We start from the raw sequence: 22,238 nt of genomic DNA on the forward strand, positions 1-22,238 counted from the left end.
TGCAAACCAATTTTACTTCTCCTTTTGGAGATATCATAAAACAACCAAGTATGAGCTCCTTTATGTTCTCCTTTAAGACTGTAGCCTACTCTTATCAAATGGCTTTAGGACTTTATGCTAGTTTTGTCTATAAATCACACGTATGGTGTTGCAATGTGTTCAAACCAAAAACTAAAATTAAATGGTCAATAAACCTTGACATGAGAGACAGAAATTCATGGAAATAAACCAGAGCTTGGTCAACAGAAGAATCTCATGCTGGTAAACCTCATCAGAATGAGTTCCATTACAGAAGATTTCCAAAGAAGTACCTTATACTGTAAGCCACACAGAATAATGTCATGAACATGTGTTGGAGTTAGAAAGCATTAAAGTAATGGGCCCACCCGTGGGCGGCACGGTTGCACAGTGGTTAGCACTGCTGCCTCACAGTGCCAGAGACCCGGGTTCAATTCCCGCCACATGTCTGTGTGGAGTTTGCACATTCTCCCTGTGTCTGTGTGGGTTTCCTCCGGTTTCCTCCCACAGCCCAAAGATGTGCAGGCCAGGTGAATTGGTCATGCTAAATTGCCCGTAGCTTTAGGTGAAAGGGTATATATAGAGGAATGGGTCTGGGTGGGCTCCTCTTCGGAGGGTTGGTGTGGACTTGTTTGGTTGAAGGGCCTGTTTCCACACTATAAGTAATCTAATTAAAGTTCTGAAAATGAGTGACACGTCAAGTATTATAATCTACTTTTTATCTACACAAATGCACACTAACCTTCTACTCATGTTGAGAGTTCATTTTAGATTTCTAATTTTCAGCACTGACCAACTTTATGTTTTGACTTTCATTCGACAAAGACAGCCATTTTAGCCAAAACATTAAAAGACAAAAATGGAGCCACAAATATGACAAAATACTAAATCATCTCACCGTCTACAGAAATCCTACTGCTTTCCCACTGGAGATGATAAATAGATGACAATAGACAATTGGTGCAGGAGTAGGCCATTCTGCCCTTCGAGCCTGCACCACCATTCATTATGATCATGGCTGATCATCCTCAATCAGTATCCTGTTTCTGCCTTATCCCCATAACCCTTGATTCCACTATCCTTAAGAGCTCTATCCAACTACTATTAGTGCCAGAAAAACCTATATCCCAGAAATGAAAAGGAAACACAGTCTACTTGATTTTTAAAAAACATTTTGTGACATCAATAACTTTCCCTGATATCAGTATGAAGAAATAACTTGCAATATGTTTTCTAAAAGCAAGATGATTTACTTCTTGAATATCATTCCTCCAAAAAAACATGACAAGACTTTCACAGACTCTTAATCAGATCAAAGCCAATACACAACCCATGAAGGAGATATTATGAAGCTTGTTCAAACAGTTTCAAGGAAAGTATCAAAGGAAGAAAAGGCGGTGAATGAGCAGAGAGATTTAGGAAAAGAATTCCAGATCTTTGGATCTAAACCACTGAAGGCACAATCTCACCAGTGGCAAGTCAACTGTAAGGGGAGATGCACAGAAGTTAAAGCTTAATGTATGGAGTTTGAAGATTTATACAGCTGGACAATGTTACAGGGGAGGGTGAGCACATGAAAGAATTTTATCATGAGGATCAGTATTTCAAATCTAAAATCTTGGATGACATGCAGCCAATGGGAGTTCAGTGGACACAAGGATGTGGGAGACAGAACTCAACATAGAATGAAGATGATACATAGTTGGTGATGAGTCAACCAATACTCCTACATATTTTCCAATTTCCTCCTTAGCGAGTTCTATCCCAATTAGAATGCTAGTATCTCCAATTATTAGATGCCTTCAATAGAAGAGATAAGAAAAAAACGATGAAAGAAAATTTAAAACTGAACACTGAAAAGAGACCAACAGGAACTCATGGCATAAGCAGAGTAACTATTATGAAATCCTCCAAGCTGGTACTTGCTTAAAGAAAAAAATGGGTGAAACATTTGTATCAAAGTAAATGTAAAGGTAATGACAGTCACAATTATTTATGCATAAGTAGCTCAGAGAGGAGTAGGTGAGCAATTAAAGGTGAGTATTCAAAAGCTGCTTTCTAAGTTGCATTGTTTTCAATGGTAGCTACCAAACAAAACCAGTATTTCACTACCTGTCTTATCATGGACATGCATTGAATGTCATGGAATTGCTGCATTTTATGGTACTTATGAACTAAATCCATAAATCCAATTTTCGGCTGCTAAAGCAAGTACCTATTTAATGGCATGACAATTGTCACTGTCTCTCTGGCAATGAAAATCAGGTATTACAATTGTCATGTTTTCAATTTTTGATGGAGATATTAAAAATGTATTTCTTATTTTTCTGATGCTTTTCATTTCCTTAAACTAGTCTTTTATTGTGTGCCTTTCATTTGAAGTATTCACTCTAATTTTACCCTACATCTCAGTCCCGTTCTTTATTTTGTAATCATGAGATTGATTGAGAGACACTGTTGGTTGCCATGTCACTTAGCTCCAGAAATCTTGTTTTCGTTGCTGCATTATCAGGTCATACTTTGTCCATAACGACTCTAATCTTCCTGAGATGCTGCCTGGCCTGCTGTGCTTTGACCAGCAACACATTTGCAGCTGCGATCTCCAGCATCTGCAGACCTCATTTTTTACTCAAAGATGATGTTACATGCCTTACTACATCTAAATCAATCCATTATATCAAGAGTAAATGCTTTGCTTCCATCATCACAGGCTCTCCATATACCGGTACTCCCATCTTAAATCTTACGATGGCGAAATGTTTTAATATTGTACTTACCATCCATAACCATTGCTTCTCTCAGAACTTGCAATTTCCTTTGCCGTTCTTTAATCCTTTCATAAGCCTCTGAGAGAGCTGATGAGGTAGAAAGTTGAGATGCCTGAGGAGGGTTCTGAAAACCTAATGTAATTGGCACGTGCCCAAAGTCTCTGTACTTTGGCTCTCTGGCTTGGGTGATGCTCTTAATCTGTCTGCCTTTTCCCTGTGGAGAAAGGCTTCTCCAATGAGTATTATCCCCAGATGATATAACTTTACTACCATCAAAATCCAAATCAACTGTTGAGGTCCAGAGTTTCCAATGTCCAGAATCTCCAATGGTATTCTGCTTTCTATCAAAACAATTTCTAGATCGAGGCTTGTTGTATACTTCTACTGTATCTTCTTGTCCAGAGGCTGTGTGGCAAGACGCCATATGGGATTTCTTATCGGTAATCGCCAAGAAGCCCATAGATTTACTAAGTCCTCGATTCAGCGAGACCCGCTCACAGAATTGCGCTTTGTACTTCTCTGTTCCCTTGGGAGCTTCTTTCTTACTGTTTTCTGGAAAAATAAAAACAAAACTAAATTGTATGGACATTTATGAGCATTTGGTTGAACATCCTTTCTTACTGGAGATAAACACCCATAATGCTAGACATTGATAAAAGTAGCAACCTTTTTCTCTAAAATCGCTATCCATTTTTGCTTCAAGATTCAGACTGTGGATTACCACTACTTTGTTTTTAAAATGGTACAATCTCTTAAAATCACTCTTCATTTGAGAGAAAAATCATAATGTAATCAGGAAATGACAAGTTTTGCATCAGAATTCGTGATTAGAATAACAGTCAAACGATTAGTTCTCAGCATAACAAACAGTAAGCTGACAGCAATTCAAAGTATTTGTTTAGCTGCGTTTAAACACACAAGACTGGAAGTGTTGTTCAAATTGCTGTATATCTTCACAGACTTCACTACACTGGTTATTTCACTGAGAGATAAGTATTTAAACAATGAAGGATGAAGGGCTCGGGTACTCACCAACTGGGTACCCACTAATAACATCAGATGACGTCAATGAGGCCCTGCCCACTCAAACTCAAGGGAATTTATAATGATTTGATAAGTCCTAATTACTATAAAACAATTTCTCTGAAACTGAAAACATACTTTTCATACGGCCAAGTCATCTGATCTTAATTATTGCACTGTTTCTGAGATTCTACAAATCTCACTTAAGCTCAAGAAAATTCTAGACAACTGGAAATACAAGCAGCCAGCTATAGCATCTGTTGCCAACTTCAAAATTCAGGTTAATATGCTAGCGAAAGTGTACTGTACATTTCCCCAAAGTTGTTTCCATTCTTTAGGCTTTAACTGGACAAAGATGCACTGCTTAAAATCTGAACCAAAGACAATTGAAATTAGACTCAAAAGGCTAGCTGCATTAAATGTACAAATTCTCCTAATACATCTAATTTTTGAAATAAATTATTATAAATATCTAAAACAATTCACTTCAATAAGTGTTACAATAATTATTGTAATTTATACAGACCAATTAAACTCCAAGAAAAAAAAAATCAATTTTTGACATTTGAAGACTGAAGTAAACATTTTTACCAGTGTCATTTGCTATTTTATCTGAAAACTGGTGCTAAAACTTGTCTTAATACATGAATCCATTGTTGATTGTTGAAAAACCTATCTAGATCACTAATGTCCTTTAGGAAAAGAAACTGCCATCTTTAACTTGATCTGGCTTACACGTGATTCTAGACCCACAGCAATACATAATGACTTGAGGAGCAGAAGGAAAGTTTCCAAACAGTGACTACTAGCCACAAGTAATCAATACCACAATTTCCTCTTGTTCTCCATGACTGCAGCTTATCAACTCGACATTTTCTCACAGGAAGTGACTGTGTACAGGATTCTGCAGAAAACTTTCCAAATGCATAATTCTCAAACTAAATCAGAAAATGTAGAACAGTGCTTTGGAAGACCATACTTATTTGTAAACCTATGTGCTCCTTAATTCAGCCTTCCCAAAAATAAAGGTCTCATGCTCCATGTCTTTCTACCTGATCCTCTTTTTATCGTTATTCATATGCTTTTAGAATTTAGTGATGCATCTGTTTAGCAGGATTGCTACATGGCTTGAGATTCAGACTGGTGCAACCTCTGAACAGGATCATCCACACTAAATTTAAGATGACAACTTTGCATTCCAATTCTTTAGGAACAGATTGGAAGGTATAAAGGAAATTTATCATTTGCCATTTGCCCAAATGACTACTGAAACTTCCACCCGAGGCAATGTAGAATGTCCACAATGTAATTCCATAATCATTTATAATCCATATCAATTATTCCTCTTGCTTTACAAAAGAACACCAAAAAAAATGACCACTTTCATCCAATATACTTCCAAAACCTGAGAAAGGTTTTCTATGCTATCTCACAGGGAAACGGTCTACTAAAAGCTCAGCTTTCAAGTTAATTCAGGTAGCATGCTGTAACTTGATCTGAGGTTTCAAACTGTGTCCAACATTTCTAGCCGCTTTATGCGGGGAGGCAATAGCCTGGTGGTTTTATCGCTGGACTGTTAATCCAGAGACCCAGGTAATATTCAGGGGAGCCAGGTTTGTACCCCACCACAGGAGTTGGTGGAATTTGAATTCAATAAATATATGGAATTAAGAGTCTAATGATTCCATTGTTGATTGTCAAAAAACCTATTTATCTCACTAATGTCCTTTAGTAAAAGAAACTGCAATCCTTAACTTGGTCTGGCATACATGTGATTCTAGACCCGCAGGGTAAAAAATGAGGTCTGCAGATGCTGGAGATCACAGCTGAAAATGTGTTGCTGGTTAAAGCACAGCAGGTTAGGCAGCATCCAAGGAATAGGAAATTCGACGTTTCGGGCATAAGCCCTTCCTGATGAATTTCCTATTCCTTGGATGCTGCCTAACCTGCTGTGCTTTAACCAGCAACACATTTTCAGCTGTGATCTCCAGCATCTGCAGACCTCATTTTTTACCTTCTAGACCCACAGCAATGTGATTGATTCTGAACTGCCATCTGGACAATTCGGGATGGGTATTCAATGCTGGTCTAGCCAGTGATGCCTTCATCTCATGCATGAATAAAAAAGTACACATATCTGGAAGCTGTAGGATGCAGTTACAGATTTTATAGAAGTTGCTTTCTCTGCACTTCATGCAGAATGCATTCAAAATTTAGAACATCTATAACTTTAGCTAAACCAGCAAGCCTGTCAGTCAGCAAGAGACCAAGCGACAGTTCTTAACTTCCATTGCTGTTTAACTCAATAGGATAGCTAATTGTTCTGACCAATAGTAACTTCATACAACAGTTTAAGCTTAGAGACCTATCCAAAATCTTATAAGAAATCTTCATCATCCCTTCCTAAACACTCTGTATTGACTTAGGCTTTCATTTTGCTTGTCTTCAGAGAGATTTCTCCACAGTTTTTTCCACAGCTATGTTTATTTAAAAATGTGTTTTTAGAATGACCTAATCACTAAGATCTTGATATCTTGACCATTATGCAGATACAGTACATAAATCCAAATACACATAACAGAATTAGAAAAAGCAAAATTCCATACACTGAAGAACAGCACTTCCAAAAATAATTCATAACATTTTACAAACAACTCTAATCTACCAGTTAAAATCTTGTCTAATCCTATTTGAACTATGTTAAGTAAACTGAAATGCACAGAAGGGATGGTCAGTAGGCACTGCTGACAAGGCCAGCATCTATTGTGCTTTGTATATTGCCTTTGAACGGAGTGGTCTTGCAAGACCATTACAGAGGGCAGTTAAGAGTAAACTATATCATTATGGTTATAGAGTCATAGAGATGTACAGCATGGAAACAGACCGTTCGGTCCAACCCATCATGCCGACCAGCTATCCCAACCCAATCTAGTCTCACCTGCCAGCACCCGGCCCATATCCCTCCAAACCCTTCCTATTCATATCCCCATTCAAATGCCTCTTAAATTTTGCAATTGTATCAGCCTCCACCACATCCTCTGGCAACTCATTCCATACACGTACCATCCTCTGCGTGAAAAAGTTGCCCCTTAGGTCTCTTTTATATCTTTCTCCTCTCACCCTAAACCTCTAGTTCTGGACTCCCCCACCCCAGGGAAAAGACTTTGTCTATTTATCCTGTCCATGCCCCTCATAATTTTGTAAATCTCTACAAGGTCACCCCTCAGCCTCCGACGCTCCAGGGAAAACAGCCCCAGCTTGTTCAGCCTCTCCCTGTAGCTCAGATCCTCCAACCCTGGCAACATCCTTGTAAATCTTTTCTGAACCCTTTCAGGTTTCACAACATCTTTCCGATTGGAAGGAGACCAGAATTGCATGCAATATTCCAACAGTGGCCTAAACAATGTCCTGTACAGCCGCAACATGACCTCCCAACTCCTGTACTCAATACTCTGACCAATAAAGGAAAGCATACCAAACACCTTCTTCATTATCCTATCTACCTGTGACTCCACTTTCAAGAGCTATGAACCTGCACTCCAAGGTCTCTTTGTTCAGCAACACTCCCTAGGACCTTACCATTAAGTGTATAAATCCTGCTAAGATTTGCTTTCCCAAAATGCAGCACCTCGCATTTATCTGAATTAAACACCATCTGCCACTTCTCAGCCCATTGACTCATCTGGTCCAGATCCTGTTGTAATCGGAAGTAACCCTCTTAACTGTCCAATACACCTCCAATTTTGGTGTCATCTGCAAGCTTACTAACTGTACCTCTTATGCTCACATCCAAATCATTTATGGAATCACATGGGGGCTGAACCACCCAAGGATGACAATATAAATTTTGATGGCTTTTTAAAATAAGAGATGATAGGTTTGCATTACTGAGACTCACACTGACCAACACATGACTCAGAGCACAAATCTGGGCCTCTGCAGTCCTAGCCCAGTGGCATTGCCACTATGTCACTGTTTCCTGTTCGACTTGCAAATAAAAAGTAATACACTATAAACCTTACAGGTTTCCACAGTGTACATTTAAGTTCATATTCATGTTTGAAGACAGATTATAAATGCAAAAGACAAATAAATATTTGTCTTGGACTCATCAGGCCTAGGATACAAAAAATCAGACTTACAAAAGGAACCTCAATTACACAGCATGAGAAGAAGGTGCTCACTGGTTGGACCATTGGTGGTATGAGGATACGGTTAACTGTCAATCTTAATTCACAGACCAGTCAGGTAAGCACTAACTGGTGAAGGTATTGCTATGGAAATGCTGCAAACACTATCAGTCTGCCTGATTCCTTCCCAATGAAAAAGGTATTATTCATTCATGATTTGGCCCATCAAGCATGCTTCACCATTCCAGCAAGGCTGATTGGTCTCTCAATCCCACTCTCCTGTCTTCTCCCTGTAACCCTTGATCCCCTTACTAATCAAGAATCCATCTCTGCATTAAAAGGCACTCAATGACTTTGCCATCCTTATTGTGCTAAATTCTGGAGTACAGATGCAGAGTCCTCAACTGCTCCTCATATGAAAAGCCCTGCATTCCTATGATCAGTCTTGTAAACCTCCTCTGGACCTCCTACAAGGCCTGCACATTCTTCCTCCTAACTACCTCTGCTTTTTGTTGGCTGATACTATGTGGAATAGTCCTTGTTCTAGTCCTATGCAGGCTTCTCCCTCAATTACTTTTGTAACACCACCACTCCATTCTTAGGACTGAACTTGACTTCGCAGTTGCTTGCTGTTCTAATAATGCACTTTGATCTCAAGCGAACATTTCTGTCCTGGATTTGCTGCAAAGTTCCACTTAAACATAACACAAGCTGGCGGACAACACTGCATTTTCTGTGTAGGCACTATACGGCCTTGAGATCTCAACATTGAATTCCGTAATTTCTGAAAATTACTGTATTACACCAAATCTCCACTTTCCTACAAAGGCCCAATTTGTACACAATCTCCAACCTTGCCTTGTTTGTGTTATATAATTTAGTAGAAAGAAGCAATACACTCCCTCTTTTTTTTAAGCCAGCAATTTAACTGCACTTCTTTCAACTGAGTATACTATATTTGGTGTTAAGCATGTGGTCTTCCGCCACAATGAGAAGGCCGGATGCAGATTTGGTTATCGTTCTGTGGAAGGATGACTCAATTTTCAGGTCATTTCAGTTCTCCACCTCAGTCCCACTCTAGCCCTTCAGTCCTGAGTTTTAGTGGATCAGCAAAAAGTTCAACATAAGCTTGGGGAAACAGCATCTCATCTTTTGAGTTTGGACTGCCTTTTTGGATTCAACATAAGAGTTCAACAGTTTAGATAATAGTCTCCACTCCAATCTTGTTTCTTTATTAACTATTTTTTTTAAAAAAACAGATGTATGTTATTCCCACATTTCCCTTTACTTGGCATCCACACAGTTGCTACTTTGCCATTCACACTCACCCCCACACACCTTTTGTTACTTTACTCAATACCATTCCATTTGGCTCTTGTAACATGAAAGCTGCAGGCTTTCCAACATTTTCTATTTTATTTTCAATTTCCATCATTTCCAGTATTTTGCCCTTGCATAGTTATTGGATTGTCTATGTGAGATTACTCATTCTTTTAACAGCTAATACATAACACCATTGCATATTGCTCAGATTTGTGAATCACTTCCTGTTTTCCTTCTCAATGTGATACCATTGAATGAGAAAATGTCAAGCAACAATACAATTTGCACTATATTTCACTTGTGAATTAGCATGGAATTAAATGTAAGTGGGAAGAAATCTTTATCAAATTTTAGGACATTTGAATATCATTAGTTTTCTCACATTTTCTGTCTTTACTTCTAATGCAGAGCTTTGTAAATTGGTTTCATTTTAATTTGAGTGATTAATAATGAAAGCAGATTTCCTAAGAAACTGACACAATGCTTCATTCAAGTGGGATTACGTACTTAATCCTACTGATGCAAGACCAACACACATGTGAATGCATAATTACACACTGTTAAAAACAAATACACAGAACTTTTATTTTAAACCTATAATATTCAACAGAAATATTTAAAAAAGGGACATGATTGTTCATTTTATTAAGAGAGGATAGTTGTAAAGAGAATCTTTCCTTTTCTGGGAAAAAACTAAAACCAGGGTTTTATTGTTTATTTAAAGGGAAATTACATTCAACCAATTAATTGAAGCTCTTTGAGAAAGTTCTGTGCCATGGTCACAGATGAGCTTGTAGGTATACGATACTTGGATTTCCTGAAGATATTTGGTTAGGTGTGCCATGTCAAACGTTATTGCATACAATAAAGTTTCATGGTACCAGGGCTCATATATTAGTAAGGATAGAAGATCAGCTGGCTAGGTGACACATAACAAAAAATATGCATAAATGGTTGAAGTCCCACAGGGTCTGTGCTGGAGTGTCAACTTTTACATCAATGACTTACGTTAAGGGGAATGACGACAGAGTAGCTACATTCACAGATGATACCAAGAAAGAGAGGAAAGTATGTTGGGAAAAAGACATAAGGAAGTCATAGACAGCTACAGATAGGTTGAAAGAGTGGACAAAAACAAATGTGGCAGATGGAGTATAACATGGGAAAATGTGTGGTCATTCACTTTGGCAGGAAGAATAAAATAAACTATTATCTAAATGGTGAACAACTGTAGAATTCTGATGTGCAGAGAGATTTAGGAGCTACAGTGCCTCAGTCACAAGAAGTTAATATACAAGTATAGCCTGTAATCAAGTTGGCTGATGGGACGCTGTCTTGAGCAGAACTGAACGTATAAGGTAGGATATTATGCTGCAATTATACAGGGAATCACCATATCTCAAATACTGTATGAAGTTATGGTCCTCTTATTTAAGGAAGACCTAAACGCATTGGAAGCAGATCAGATGAGCTTTACTATGATATTGGAATGAGTGGATTTTCTTATGAGGATAGGTTGCTAAGCTTATTCTCAGCGAAGTTTAGATGACTGAGGGGTGGCTTGTTGGAAATATTAGATTCTAAATAGTCCTGACAAAGTGGACATGGAAAGGATGTTTGCTTACCAGAGTCAGTCCAGAAATTGAGGGCACTGCTTTAAATTTGGGGTTGCTCTTTCAAGGGAAAGATGAGGAGAATTATTTTCGCTTAAAGGGTTGTCCAACTTCAGAACCATGCATCTCAGAAGCTTAACAACAACAAGAAAGAACAATACAGCACAGGAATAGGCTCTCTAAGCCTGTGCCAACACAATTTGCCCTTCGACACTAAAACGGTCTTCACTTACAGGATCCATTAACTCTATTCTCTTCCTATTCATGTATTTGTCCAGGTGCTTCTTGAGTGCTGCTATTATGTCCGTTCCACCACCTTCTCTGGCACTCACCACCCTTTGTTTGAAAAACTTGCCTCACACATCTCTTTTAATTTTCCTCCACCCTGCACCTTGAACCTCATAATTGACCCCACCATTCTGGGAAAAAGCCTCATAATTTACACTCTATCCATGCCATTCACAAAATTATAAACTTCTATCAGGTCACCTCTGATAGACAAAATCCAGTTTACGTAACATTTCTTCATAGCTAAAATCGCCCATACCAGGCAGCATCCTCGTAAACCTTTTCTGTACCCTCTTCAAAGCTTTTTTCACTAGCTATCTACCTGCACTGCCATCTTCAGTGATCTACGGACCTGCATGCCCAGATCCCTCTGCATATCAATACTCCTAAAGGCTTTGCCTTTAACTGTATAATTTCCACCTATACTGAACCTTCCAAAATGCATCACCTCACACTGTCCAGATTAAACTCCATCTGCCATTTTTTCTGCCTATGCCTCCAAATGAGCTGTATCCTGTTATATCCTCTCTATCCGCAACTCCATCAATCTTCGTATCATCCACAAACTTACTAATTAGACCAGCCACGTTTTTGTCCAAATTATTTACGTAGATCACAAACAAAGATCCCTGCACTGATTCCTGTGGAACACCATGAGTCACAACCTTCCATTCCAAAAAGCATCCTTCCACCGCTACTCTCTGTCTTCTATGACTAAGCCAGTTCTGTATCCATCTTGCCAGTTCACCCTTGATACGATGTCACTTCACCTTTTGTACCAGTCTGCCGTGGGAGACTTTGTCAAAGGTTTTACTGAAGTCCATGTAGACAATATCAACCGCTTTTCCCTCAATCATCTTTTTCACCTCCTTAAAACACTCCATCAAATTAGTGAGGCATGACCTCCCCTACACAAAACCATGCTGTCCTTTGCTAAGAAGTCCATTTGATTCTAAATACGTACAGATCTTGTCCCGGAGAATCTTTTCCAACAATTTCCCTCACAGGCCTATAATTTCCTGGATTATGTCTGCTACTCTTCTTATACAATGGAACAACACTGGCTATTCTCCAGTCCTCTCAGATCTCAGGCTAAAGAGAATACTAAGATGTCTGTCAATGCTCCATCAATTTGTTTTTTTTGCCTCCCTCAATAGATCCGATCAGGACTTGGAGACTTATCTATCTTAATACTTTTTGAGCTGCACATACCTCTTTCGTTTTAATAGCAACTTGGCTGAGACATTTGACATTGCCTTCCCTGAGGTCAACCTTCCTTCGCTTTAGTGAATACCGACACAAAGTATTCAATGAGGACCTCCTAACTCTTCTGGCTCCATACAGATTCCCTCCTTTGTCCTTGAGTAGGCCAAGACTTCCACTGGCTACCCTCTTGCATTTTATATGTATAAAAAGCCTCGGGATTATCCTCAATCGTGTTTCCTAATGACTTATCCTGACCCCTTTTAGCCCTTTGTTTAAGTTCTTTCTTATTGTCCACATATACCTCAAGTACCCATCCTCTCAGACTTTATATATGCTTCCTTTTCCTTTTTGATTAAGGTCATAACATCCCTGGTCATCCAAGGTTCACATAACTTGCTACACCTATCCTTCATTCTCACAGGAATGTGCTGCTCCTGAACTCTTATCAACTGCCGTTTTAAATATTCCCACATGTCCAACATGGATTTACTCTCAAACAATTGACTCCAATCGAAATTCTCCAGCTCCTGGCTAATATTGTTGTAGTTCGCCTTCCCCCAATTTAACGCCTTCACCCAAGGCCTACTGTTATTCCTGATCCGTGAGTATCATAAAACTCACCGGTATTGTGGTCAGTACTCCCAAAATGCTCTCCCATTGAAACCTCACAAACCTGACCGGGCTCATTTCCCAAAACCAGGTCCAGTATAACCTCTTCCCTGGTTGAACTGTTTACATACTGTGTCAAGAACCACCCCTCCGTCCACCACCACCAACCCCCTCACCCCCTCGCTACATTGTCCGTACAAATTCTGATCCATCCAAGCCCCTACCTTGGATTCCCTCAGGCAATGTAGGGGAATTACAATCACCCACCACAGCAACCCTTCTGTCTTTGTATCTTTCTAATTTCTGTCTACATATACTCTCCTCTATCTTCTGCTGCCTGTTGGAAAGCATGTAGTATACCCCCAGCACTGTGATTTCACCGTTCCTACTCCTGTGTTCTACCCATATTGCCTAGCTACAAGAGTCCTCTGAAGTATCCTTCCTCAGTACAGGTGTGAGATACTCCTTTACCAGTAATGCAACACCCCCCATCCCTTTTACATTCTTTTCTACCACACCTGAAATATCTAAGTTCTGGTACATTCAGCTACCAGTCCTGTCCTTCCTTCAGCCAAATTTTCGTAATCGCAATAATATCATTGTTCCAAGCATAAAACAAAGCTCTAATTTCATCTGCCTTGCCCATTATACTTCTTGCACTGAACACGTGCTTTTCAGACAGTGTTTTTTTTTCAGCGGCCTTCCCCTGCCTGTTCTTGTTCCTAGTCATGCTTGCCTTAGTTTCTACCTCTCGCTCAAGTTCTGCATCTACTGCCCTACTCCTCTGGTTCCCATCCCCCAGTCACACTCGTTTAAACCCTCCCCAACCATTCAATCAGTTACACCCCCAAGGACATCAGTCCCAGTCCTGCCCAGGTATAACCTGTCCATTTTGTACAGGTCCCACCTCCCAGAACCGATCCCAGTGCCCCAACCTCCCCCTCACACCATCTTTGTGTTTATCCGATATGTTGGGCTCTTTCTACTCTGATTAGCTTGTGGCACTGGTAGTAATCCTGAAATAACAATCTTTGATGTCCTACATTCCAGCTTTCTTCAGGATTCTCTGTATTCTGCTGTTGGGAGCTCATCCCTTATTTTTACTTTTGTCGTTAGTGTATCGTGACCACTGGCCATTTGCCCTCCTACTCCAGAATGTCCTGCAACTCTCTGAGACATCCAGGACCCTAGCACCAGGGAGGCAACACACCATCCTGGACTCTCATTTGCAGCCACATAAACGCCTATCTATTCCCTTTATGACTGAATCCCCTGTAACTATAACATTGCTATGTTTATTTCTCCCTCCTTCTGCAGCACAGCCAACCATAGTGCCAAGAATTTGGCTGCTGCTGTTGTCCCCTTAGAGGCCATTCCCCTTGACAGTATTCAAAATGGTGTATCTGTTTTGCAGGGGAAGAGCCAAAGGAGATTCATGCACAGCCTGCTTAGCCCTCCTGCTCTGCCTGATGGTCACCCATTCCTTCCTGCCTGTGGAGTCTGAGTCTGTAGTGTGACCACCTCCCTATACATGCTATGCATGATACTTTCTGTCTCACGAATGCTTCAGTGTCCCCAGATGCTGCTCCAATTCAGAAACTCAGATTTCCAGGAGTTACAGCGAGAGACACATCTTGCACATGTGCAGGTCCCAGACACTGGAAATGTACCTGGCTTCCCACACTGAGCAAGGTCATTGAATATTTTTAAGACAGAGGTGAAAAGAAACATGTTAAGAGAATCAAGGGTTATTGGTGGTAGATGGGAATGTGGAATTCCAAACACAAAGGTTTGTCCGTAGATCTTTGTTTCAGTGGGAGCTAGAATCAAAGTAGATTGAAATTAAATAATGGACATTTAATTAAATAATTTTGTTGTGTAACTTTGCTCAGCTAAAGTATTAATAATAAATTGTTCATTTGTTTTAATTTAAGTTATAAACCTTGGGTCTGGTATTAGTTATTCACAAAGTTTGGTAGGAATCATTACGGTCAATTTTGAGGGTCACTGAATGTTTTTATTGGGCTGTCTTGCGAATTCAGGGATAGGGAGGCTGATTTGATTTGGCTGTCTGTCTTTGTGTTGTAATATTCTGAAAAGGTGGGGAAACAAGATTTTTTATTACTTTTAAGGTAAAGGTAAATAGTCTTTTTCAGCAAGGGGGTAAGAGATTATTGGGGTCGGTGAGCATGAGGGTTTATGGTTGTAATCAAAACAGCCAATGAATGGAGTAAGCTCGAGACGCTGAATAGAGTCACAGAGGTGTACAGCATGGAAACAGACCCTTCGGTCCAACCCATTCATGCTGACCAGATATCCCAACACAATCTCGTCCCACCTGTCAGCACCCAGCCCATATCCCTCCAAATCCTTCCTATTCATATACCCATCCAAATGCCTCTTAAATGTTGCAATTATACCAGCCTCCACCACTTCCTCTGGCAGCTCATTCCATACACGTACCACTATGTGTGAAAAAGTTGCCCCGTAGATCTCCTTTATGTCTTTCCTCTGTCACCCTAAACCTATGCCCTCTAGTTCTGGACTCCCCGACCCCAGGGAAAAGACATTGCCTATTTACCCTATCCATGCCCTACTTCTGCTCTTAATCTATATGTTCACACACACACACACACACACACTGTATTTCAAATTACAGGTCTTTCAGCTCAATCATCTGAAACCACCTCCCCCCCCCCCCCCCCCCCACCCCGCTTCACACAAATGGCTCACTCTTCTAAATCTCTTTCTTTGTTGGTACATAAAATGCATGAATTGCATCTGCAGCAATTGAAGAAGTGTCCAAATACCTGGAAGCTCTGCCACCTGATCTAACCACCAACACAGAGACGAGGACTATGTGTCCACGAGTGGATAGATTAGAGATAAATTACCGGGCACACTCTCTGTATGAACTGGAGCAAGGAATACAAAGCCACAAGAGGCAGTTCTGTGAAGGAAGAATTAAGATCCCACTCCTGCTGCAGAAGAGTCAACTGCTGGACCATCCTGTTCATATCACACAGACCATCAGTGCAATCAGGAATCTACAAGTGAGCTTGTGCAGTAGTGAAGGTAAGCTCCAACACTGCATTATTTTTTATTGCTGACAATACACCCAGGTGGTGGAGACGTATGATGTGGGCATTAGGAATCTACAGGTAGATGTAGATAGCTGAGTGGGCAAATAATTGGCAAATATAGTTTAATTTGCCAAAGAGTGAACTGATTCACTTTGGTAAGAAAAAATCAAAAGGCAGCGAGATTCCAAAAGTGTGCAGTCCAGCGGAATCGAGATTTTCTTCTTCACAAAACATTCAGGAGTAATTAAATGGTGAGGCTGAACTACCACGCACAGTTTTGGTCATGGTATTTAAGGAAGGATAGATCGGCATCAGAGACCGTACAAAAGGGATTCGTTTCGGAGATGAAGAGATTGACTCATCAAAATTAGCTCAACAAGTTAGGCCTTTACTCATTAGCAATTAGAAGAACGAGAACAATGTTATTGATACATACAAGGCATTGTAAGGGGATTGACAAGGTTGACTTTGGGAAGGTATTTCCATTAGTAGGAGAAATTCAAACTGGGGGACATAGAGAATAAGGGAACACTCATTAAAAACTGAAATGCAAAGGAATTTCGTTGCCTAGAGGATACTGAATGTGTAATTCTCTACCAGACAGTTGTGAAGGCTTGATCATTGAAAATATTCAAAAAGGTGATAAACAGGTTTTTAAAATGTCAGGGGAGTTGAGAGCTCTGATGAGCAGTTATGAAAGAGGAGTTGATCCTGGGGCAGATTAGCTATGATCTTGTTCAATGGCGGGATAGGGAGGGCCTAAATGGCCTCCTCCTCTTATGTTTGTATAATGTGCAATGGGTGAGGTGTGACTACATTTCTTAGACACTCAGGCCAGCAAACAACTTGCTAGATCCAGAAATACCAAGGAGAATTTTTCAATGTGCCTATTCAAAATTCTGCTCTCATCCAAAATCCCACTTTCCAGCAATGGAACCCCAAATACAAGTTCACGAGCAGGGACACTTGACAGAGTTCAGACGTGCATGTTGATTAGTCAAAGAAGCTCGAGGGCTAAATTGCCTAGTCCTGCTCCGAATACTTTTGGTATCTTCCTTTAACAGCACCAAGTGCTATCTTAGCATCCACCAAGGACTGCACCGTCCAAGACTATATTAAACAGTTAGTTCACTCATTGAGCCAGTGTGTTCACATTTAGCTTTACTATTAAATATTTATGTTGTCTCACCTATTGGAAGGCCCTTGCCTCTCAGTCGATCACGAATTTCCTGGTTACGATCTGGCTTGCTGATTGTATTTAAGGACAGCTGATTCAGCTACAAAATGGATAATACCAGGCATTATTCAAAATATTTGTAAAAACGTCAGTCTAATGTTGCAGATTACTATACACAGAGAACATGCACATCTCCCATTATTAAACTGATAGCCAATCACTGCTGGCTCAAGATAGAAAAGAATAAAAGCTAGCAGATATTATAACAATTATTGATCCACATTATTTCACTGAGTAAGATATAAAACATATAGAACATAGAACAATACAGCGCAGAACAGGCCCTTCGGCCCTCGATGTTGCACCGACCTGTGAACTATTCTCAGCTCGCCCCCCCTACATTATCCCAAAATGATCCATTGCAGAGGTGCAAAAGCCATTTACAAAAATGAAATGGTTCCAGGAATAAGAAACTTCAGTTGAGAGGAGAGACTAAAGAAGCTAGGATTGTTCTCCTTGGCGAGTATATTTCTTTATTTCTTCCTCATATTTATGCTTTTTTCAATCTCTTGCTTTGCTTCATGAATTTATAAGGGGGCAGTGTTAGGATTTCCAGTAACATATTTTTGATAATTGTTAAAATCCCATGACCACAATTATAATACAAGCACAAAATAATTGCATTCCACAGTCCAGTACTTACAGTTGTTAGACTACCCAAGACAAGTTTAACCAGCTGTTTAATGTATGAGAAAGCTGGTGCACAGTTACTGTTCCGAATATGAGCACTGCAACCATCTAGAATAGTCCTTATAGTCACTCGTGTGTACATCAGATCTTCACACATATTCAGCAATATGCTATTCAGGTGATCCCCAAGTTTGATTGGCTAAAAAGCAGAGAAGATAAATTGCTCCAGTTACATTATAAGAACATATCACATTTTCATATAGTGCACAACTCACTTCAGATCAAATTAAGTTCAGAAGACAAAGAAATTTAACGAATGTTAGTTGATTGCTAAAATATCCAAGATATCAAAAAAATGGAGTGAGCTATCCAAAATTTCTAATACAGTAGTAAAGCCAGGCCAATTTCTAATAGTGGATAATACAGATGTACCTAAACAAGGAACGAAAAGTTTATCACGAGATAGGCTCCATTGTCTACAAAAGACAACTTACTGAATTTAAAAGTGGGCAAGAATGTACAACAGATATAATGTATTGACTCATTGTTATTAGAGGAGGCAAAGGCTTTTCTCCTCTAACGAACAGAAATAAAATGATTGCTCACGAGGGAAAAAGATACAAGAAAACAGACATAATAGTATACATCCAATCAAATCAATAGTTGATTTAAGATTATTAGTTTAAGAATTCATTCTAAGCAACAATAAATTTTTCTCGACTGACCACCCTCAAGAATGAAGAGGTGGGTTAAGAAACAAAATTCAATTTCCTGTCCTCTGGCTCACACAAACACCTCAATTTCATGGAGTCATAGAGATGTACAGCACGGAAACAGACTCTTCCATCCAACTCGTCCATGCTAACCAAAGATCCCAACCCAATCTAATCCCACCTGCCAGCACCCGGCCCATATCCCTCCAAATCCATCCAAATGCTTTTTAAATGTTGCAACTGTACCAGCCTCCACCACTTCCTCTGGCAGCTCATTCCATACACTTACCACCCTCTATGTGAAAACATTGCCCCTTAGGTCTCTTTTACATCTTTCCCCTCTCAGCCTAAACCTATTCCCTCTAGTTCTAGACTCCCCCGTCCCAGGGAAAAGACTTTGTCTATTTCTCCTATCCATGTCCCTCATGATTTTATAAACCTCTATAAGGTCACCCCTCAACTTCAGACACTCCAGGGAAAACAGCCCTAGCCAATTCAAACTCTCCTTATAGCTCAAATTCTCCAATCCTTATAAATCTTTTCTGAACCCTTTCAAGTTTCACAGCACCTTTCCGATAGAAAGGAGACCAGAATTGCATGCAATATTCCAACAGTGGCCTAACCAATGTCCTGTACAGCTGCAACATGACCTCCCAACTCCTGTACTCAATACTCTGACCAATAAAGGAAAGCATATCAAATGCTTCTTCACTATCCTATCTACCTGTGACTCCACTTTCAAGGAGCTATGAAACCGCACTCCAAGTTCTCTTTGTTCAGCAACACTCCCTCGGACTTGACTATTAAGTGTCTTAGTCCTGCTAAGTTCACTTCCATCCTTTCAACTTGCTGCAAGATTCTATTGCGTGTCCCTGATTTCTCTGCGTCTGTATCACTCTCGTGATACCACCTTCCACACACAAATGCTCCGACAGGTTTTGCTTTTTCCTCAAACTAGAACTCTACTTCACAATTGTTGACTTAGCCCTTAGCTACATCAATTTTATGTCCTGCACAAATTCTCTAAATTTTCTCTCCATCCCAGAAACACATCTTGCATTCACTTATCAACCACCAATCTCCAAATTCAATGGATGATCCTCTTTTCTCAGAAAGATACTACAATGAAACACACGTTCCATTCTCCCCCTTTCAAAATGAATGGACGGACATCATGGAAAGGCAACAGGGTGTTGGAAATGATTGAGATGTAGACCAAGCATCTTGGAATGAACAGTCCTTCTTGTTTGCTCCAAAGGAAGGGATGGGAGGGTATTTTCAGCAGCAGCATTATCCCAAAGGTGGTGGAAATGTTAGAGGGTGCACAGGCTAGTGAGGTGGAAGTGAAGACAAAAGGTAATCTATGATTTGCTTGGAGAAAGGGAAATGGGTCAGACAGTACTGCGGACTCAGTCAACAATAATGGCAAAATGGAATTCAGGTCAGAAGAGCAATTGTGGAAAGTAACATCATTGGAATAGATGTGGGGGAGACAGATAAACTAGGAGAATGAAATGAAGTCCTTGCAGGAAACAGGATGTGAAGAAGTGTAGGTGAGGTAGCAGTGAAAGTCACTGGACTTACAAGAAGCATCAGTACAGCAACAGCGTATCCTCAGAAAATGAAACAGAGAACTCGAGGAAGGTAAACGGCAGAGAGATGAAAATGGGAGCAGAATATATTATCTTTTTCCAGTTCTAGGTGATAATAATGAAACAAATAACTGATATACCAAAAGTAGAGTCAGAATAGGATTGCTACAGTGAATATTTAACATATACCAGAAAACCATAGGCATAATTGGGGACCATGCAGATACCAAGACCTTTTATTTGTAGGGAGTGAGACATGTTAAAGGAGAAATTGTTAAATGAAAACACAAATTCAGCAAGGCAGAGGAGAGTGGTAATAGTTGGAAACTGTTTGGGCAGCCATTCAAATAAGAAACATAGAGCTGTCAGACAGTCCTGGTGAGGGGTGGAAGTGTGCAGAGATTGGATTACCATGATGAAGATAAATTTGCAGTTAGGGTCGAGAAACTGGAAATGAATAATATTTGAAATAAAACCATGAAGCGGAACAATGTTGAAATTTCGTCAGGTTCAGCCGACGTCAGGATGGATCTGTGAACAGATCGGGGTTTTGTTCGACACAATTCATCTCCATTTTCCAACAGCATAAAATCCATCACATTTCTTTCTCTAAATTTCCAAAGAGAAATCATATTGGTTTAAAAATGTTAACTGGTTCACTCTCCCAAATATGCCACAAGAAGAGTTTTTCCAGAACGGTTTTCACTTCAAAATTCTTATATTTTAAGATATCCTCTGTTAGGTCAAAATAAACATCACCAGAAATCTTCAATATTAGTGTTTAGTTTGAAGAAAGAACTAAATTGGAATTCCTTAGTGAAGCTGGGTATTGTGGACCCTATTTTCAGTTTCATGCCTGTACTACTTCTTGTTCAACAGGATTGCATGACAATACTATGTACATCCTGAGAAACAAATGTGCTAACCAAATTCCTGTAATCACAACAGTCACAACTGCTGCTCATTACTGAAATGCAACTAGCTCATAGACAATTTGGAAGCAGTGGCTTGAAGAAAATAAAACCGGACCGATTTTGCGCTGCCTTCAGTGAGCTAACCTTGGGGCCCAGAACAATATAGTTTGGTTCATAATTCTCTACTTTTCTGGGTAAGTTGACTTATTTTAGACACAAACTACTCACTAATTATCAAATTACTGGTATGATATCTGAGGGAAAGGGCTCTAATTACTGCCTAATTGATTTTAAAAAACTAATGATGCTGAATTATTATAGAATTATTTGGGTTTGCATTCATGAACTTTGCTGTACAGAACGTTTACTCAAGTGTGTAAGACAAGTAGGATAGAAGTCCGACTTTAGATGCTTCAGATTAACAGCCTAGAGAAGTTAGAATGAATTTCTGCCATTCACGTCTCATTCTTTGCTATGTGTGGTACGCACCATTTCACAAATGTGTCTATCGAAATAAGGAGTGAACTCCAGACACATCTTTCTCCTATTCAATATGAAAAATAACTGGAAGTGTTTTTTCTTGTTGCACTTTCAAGAACCTTCAGCCAGAAGTGCCAATTGAATGATCCACCTGAGCCTCCTGAGAATTGTAGAATCTCGAAACTCTTACAGTACAGAAAGGTACCATTTAGCCCATCTTGCCTTAAACTGCTTTTCAAATCAGCATCATTACCCCGTTCCTGCCTTTCACCCCATGTCCTTGCACATTATTTTGATCTAAATGATCATCCAATGCCCTCTTGAATGCCTCATTTGAATCTGCCTCCATCATACCTCTCGATAGTGCATTCCATACCCTAACTACTCACTGAGTAAAAAAAGATTTTCCTCACTTCAACCTTGCTTCTTTTGCAGATCACTTTAAATCAGTGCCTTTTTGTTCTTGATTCTTTTATGAGCGGGAACAATTTCTCTCGATCTACTCTATTAAGTCTGCTCATGATTTTGAAAGCCTCTACCAGATCTTAGCTACCTTCTTCTTGTGTCAAGAAGAACAGTCTCAGTATCTTCAATCAAACTGAACTTCCTCA

At 39.8% G+C, this 22,238-nt stretch overlaps 1 protein-coding gene across 5 annotated transcripts in view; it reads right to left on the minus strand.

The window, feature by feature from the left end:
* Nucleotides 1-22,238, minus strand: part of ptpn13 (protein tyrosine phosphatase non-receptor type 13) — a 254,936-nt gene that overhangs the window by 165,574 nt on the left and 67,124 nt on the right. For all 5 annotated transcript variants that reach the window (XM_060825999.1, XM_060825982.1, XM_060825971.1 and 2 more), the window contains exons 5-7: nucleotides 17,942-18,127; nucleotides 17,251-17,338; nucleotides 2,796-3,338 (exon numbers count right to left, since the gene is read on the minus strand). In XM_060825999.1, coding sequence (XP_060681982.1) covers nucleotides 2,796-3,338; nucleotides 17,251-17,338; nucleotides 17,942-18,127 — 817 coding nt within the window. The remainder of the gene's footprint in view (nucleotides 1-2,795; nucleotides 3,339-17,250; nucleotides 17,339-17,941; nucleotides 18,128-22,238) is intronic.

Source organism: Hemiscyllium ocellatum, chromosome 1 (assembly GCF_020745735.1).
Source record: "Hemiscyllium ocellatum isolate sHemOce1 chromosome 1, sHemOce1.pat.X.cur, whole genome shotgun sequence".
Classification (NCBI taxonomy): Eukaryota; Metazoa; Chordata; class Chondrichthyes; order Orectolobiformes; family Hemiscylliidae; genus Hemiscyllium; species Hemiscyllium ocellatum.